Source organism: Argopecten irradians, unplaced genomic scaffold, assembly GCF_041381155.1.
Source record: "Argopecten irradians isolate NY unplaced genomic scaffold, Ai_NY scaffold_0196, whole genome shotgun sequence".
Taxonomy (NCBI): Eukaryota; Metazoa; Mollusca; class Bivalvia; order Pectinida; family Pectinidae; genus Argopecten; species Argopecten irradians.
Window position 1 is genome coordinate 1 of NW_027187663.1, and position 4535 is coordinate 4535.

At 34.4% G+C, this 4535-nt stretch overlaps 1 protein-coding gene across 1 annotated transcript; it reads right to left on the reverse strand.

The window, feature by feature from the left end:
* Positions 1-1912: 1912 nt before the first annotated feature.
* Positions 1913-4194, reverse strand: LOC138312067 (uncharacterized). The gene is made up of 2 exons (XM_069253138.1): positions 3928-4194; positions 1913-3076 (listed from the first exon to the last, which is right to left on the reverse strand). Exons 1-2 carry the CDS (start codon positions 4192-4194, stop codon positions 1913-1915), a joined length of 1431 nt encoding a protein of 476 aa, XP_069109239.1.
* Between the last annotated feature and the right edge of the window lie 341 nt (positions 4195-4535).

The following is a 4535-nucleotide window of genomic DNA, read 5'->3' on the forward strand; positions in this document are numbered from 1 at the left end:
TTGAAGCTATGACACTAAGTAAGGCAGATTCATTAAAGATTGAAAACTTGACCCGTAAGCAAAGAAAAAGTAATGCATGGGGTTTGATGCTCGACACCAAAGACTTACATCATCAACATTTGGTGAAGTTTGTAAAATGAGAGACACAACAAAACCAGGACAATTTTTTGAAAAAGCCAAATATGGTAAAGGTATTGACAATGTGTATTGTAAACTGGGGACAAGGACATGAACCTGCAGCGGAACAAACACACATTAATTGTAATAAAGAAAACAACACTTGTGTAAAAACAATGTGGATTAAATGTTAATGTAAAATATCCTCATTTAGGTGCAAGTCCTGATGGCTTGGTCTCTTTAACAATGATAATTCTCATGCACCTGGTATTCTAGAAATTAAATGTCCAGCTGCAGAACACAGGAAATTTGTCCATCCCAAAGACTTGGCAAAAGACACTACTTTTTATTGTTATTGAGAGGAAAATGAAGTAAAACTGAAAGAAAAATCATGTGTATTATTATCAAGCGCAGGGGCAAATGGCAGTTTTGGAAAGAGACTGGTGTGATTTTATGATATGGACATTGAAAGGTTGGACAGTCGAATGAAAGATGTTTAATAAATCATTTTGGAACAACATGCTAGAGAAACTGAACAAATTCTACATTGAAAATGTGTTGCCAGAACTATATTCAGAACGAGTCAAAAGAGGGCTTTCTCTCTTTCATTGAATTCCTAAATTTGAAGTCATGTGCTGTTGTATCTTGATCATTGATTAGGCAAATTAATGAAGATATGAAGTGATATATGTTGTTAGCTTACACAATATTTATTATGACTAATTGTAATTATGTCATTGTATTAGTATTGAGCTACACATTATGAGTATAAACATCTACACCAGAAGCTTACAGATAAATGGTGATCAAAGTACATCTGTGACTGTTTGTATATTATACTTGTGTACATACATGTATTCTTGTCACAATCAGAAGGTTTATACTCATGTTATTACTATTAGATCACTATTATTAATAATTCTAATAATGATGTGAAGAATATTCACAAAAGCAATTGATATAATTATTTTGAAAATCTATAAAATCTTTTTTTTTTCCCAAATCTGTCCTTATTCGTACACTGGTCATGGTCAGTTGCGGCTAATGGTCAGTTGCCAATTTGCGTCCCATGATCAATTGCATCACATAGTCAGATATATTCATGGTCAGTTCAAAAATCTAATTACAATTTTCATGACTGACTTTACATGGTTCTGAGAAATAATCTTGGATGCTTCTCTATATACATGAGTAGCTATAGGATATTGTTAACAAGATGTAATCTTCAAATAAAATATAAGTCACAGTTTGTTTCGGTTATTTTTACTAAGCAGATAGATTGATATGCATAATCATCATCATATAATTAAGACTGTGAATTATATGAATTTGAATGCATCTCCACACTTTGAAACTGAACGGCTACATAATAGTTATGCACTGATCATAGTATGCACTTTTTTTCAAATACATTGAATCATCAATTATTCATAACAGATATTGATAGATCCGATTTAAAAAAAAATATGTCTACTGATTTCTAACACTACTTTCGGGCTAATAAGACATCCTCCAGATGTGATTTATAGTTATACTCCTGAAAATAATCATATCAAATATTCAGTATGTATATAATTAGTAAACATGTCCTCCAGATGTAACTTATACTCCTGAGAATAATCATATGAAATATTCTAAATGTACATGTCTTTTAAGTTAGGAAAATTACTGCATTTGTTCAATTATCCACATCAGCTTTTCGCAGAATAAGTGCTGGTTGCAAATTGGTAAGGTACACACAGATTTTCCATATTTTGGAAGTCTGCGAAGCCATAGAAAGTTGCATGTTTCCTTGTTACAATCTAAAGTTTTTAATACGTTCTATTTCACGTTCTACATGAATCCTTAAATTTGCTATGTCTTTGGTTTGTTGCACTTCCTTTGTTGGCAGTTTCTTCCTTTTCTTTTTAAAAGGTGGTATAATTAAATCTACTCCTTTTGGGGTTGTAAAATCATATATCAAAAATCCTTTGTCAGCCATAATGGCATCTCCTTCCTCGCACAAGTCAATCAATCCACTTAACTTGGTGATTTGTTTATCACTTATACTTCCATTATAGAGGTCTGACACAAATGTTACTGCACCTGCTGGACTTATGCCTACCAATCCTTTATAAGTCATATGAGATTTGTAGTCGCTGTATAACAAGGAACGCATCTGTAGTGAACTTGGAGTATCTGTTCGAATCTCGATACAGTCTATGACAACACGACAGCTGGGATATTTTTTTCTGAAGGACATTGGCATTGTGAAATCAATATTTTGTCTATCTGGCCAACATATTAAGACAGATAATAAATAACATAAATAGTCGACCCACTTGTTAAAAATTCTGCTACATGTTGAAGAAGAAGCATGAAATCTGTACGCTAAATTCTGAAGCAATAAACCGAGCCTTAATCGCATAAGCACCATCAGAAATTCATCTATAAGTCTAAGAAAACTTGGACGTCCACCTTCTGCACTAGCACAACTGTTCAACTGGTCATCATCTTTGATTTCATTATATAAATGTTCAAACACAGCAGCACTGGGATATCCAGTATAAAAACATACATTTTCGTCAGAAAGTTTTATATCCTCATAGGTCAGGGTTGGCCTATCACACTGAATACTACAAGTAGTATTTATTGTATTTGATATTGTTTCTGTCTGAGTTCCACATTCTTTTGTCAAAACCTTAAATGTTGCAGTAAATATGTCAGTCTGTGTACCAATACAAACAGCATCTGGAGAAGTCTGTACACTCTGATTAAAATGTTTAGAAGTTTCCATGCCCACATCTCCACAATAGTCGTTAAAGTACAAAGAACTTTGCACAGCAGACAAATTATGAAATATCATTATATTTTGGTCTTGGTCCTCTGTGTCCTTATCAATTCTGTGTGTGGTGACATCCTCTTGATCTACCACTAGTATGGATGACTCATCAACGCTTTCATCGGGTACACCAAGACGCTGAAAAAAATGAACAAATAAATAATTTTTAGATTAAAATAAATGCATGATATACCATGGTGTAGAACAGGAACTAATTGTAATATAACCAGGGGTAGATACTAACTTATTTGATGACGTGGTCAGCAGGACCGCCTAATATTTTTTCCTAATGGTCCTTCTGAATTTCAGGTGGTCCTTCAAAAATATAATAAAAATAACTTAAATACACAATAATTATAAGTTGCAGAATAGTGAAAAGAAAATTAACATCAAAGGTTATGTCAATAATCTTAAATGGATTAGTCAACTCTAGCTCCAATATCTACAGATTCGACACGTACTAGCTATAGGCGACAGGTCCCTGTGATGTACGCATGTACAGGTTAAACGTAATGTAAATATTAAGTATGTGCACTAATGTTCCACTCACTAAAGGATCTAGGCCTACTGCATCTAACTTTATTACACTGCTTTATATTTGTCTTTTTTTCCTTAATATATTGTATAACATTTGTTCCATACATGTACAGTTGCAAATGTGTTTGTTTTTTTATGTGTCTTGATAAAGGGGCAGATTGCCTGGAAAATGACAATTTGTTTTGCTCACATGGTTGGAGTTATTTCTTTTTCCCATATATGTGTCCCACATATGTGTTCTATATACTATACACTGAACATAAGTACACATATCCAACTTATATCGACATGATTTCCAATATATTGAAGTAGGTCGATTACTAGGTAGATGTAGATTGTACTGTAGATGTAGACCACATGGAGACTATACATGTACATGTCCCTGTGTGTAGACGATACATTGTAGGTCTGCGACTAAACTAAGCTACAGCATCCTATTCAAAAACTCTTACCGAAATTTGAAATATCCTCGTTGGAAAAAGCGTTTGTAGGGGATGGGATGGTGATGGACCCATCTTGCCCTCAAAGTGGTCTGAGCACAATCGTGTACTGTCATTACTTCGGAAATGAAAGTCGGCTCTGACAAGTCTACATCGCTGGAGCCAAACCCTCCTCAACCGCTGATCCATAGGAAAACGATGCATGCTTAACTTCCTACCTCCATCCCACTTCTTGCTATGGTTACTGCATATACAGCAGTATCGCGGATTCGCAGGCATTGTACATGTAACTCTCGTAATTAATTACACATGGGTACATACGTCCCGGACGTCGGTTCGCAATTTAAGCGCAGGCGCAGAAGACACATTTGAGAGTTCTTTTGCGGGGAGATAACCTAGTTATGGGAAAGGGCTAAAGGGAAGCTAACAAGTTAACAAGGGGAATAACTCTATATAACAAATTGTATAATTTGATCAAAACAAGGGGGGAAACTCCTTAAGATTTTAAGTAACAATCAATGAATACAAGGGAGGTAATTCACTAAGGTTAAAAGTAACAAGGTAATTAACAGATTGATAGATCTTGTGAGACTCACTTATAGGTGTTTTCAGTAAATGTT

Coding starts and splice junctions, on each gene's coding strand:
- LOC138312067 (XM_069253138.1), bottom strand. CDS start 4,194: ATGCCTGCGAATCCGCGATACTGCTGTATATGCAGTAACCATAGCAAG. Junction 3,077..3,927: donor CGAGGATATTTCAAATTTCG/GTAAGAGTTTTT, acceptor CATTTTTTTCAG/CGTCTTGGTGTACCCGATGA.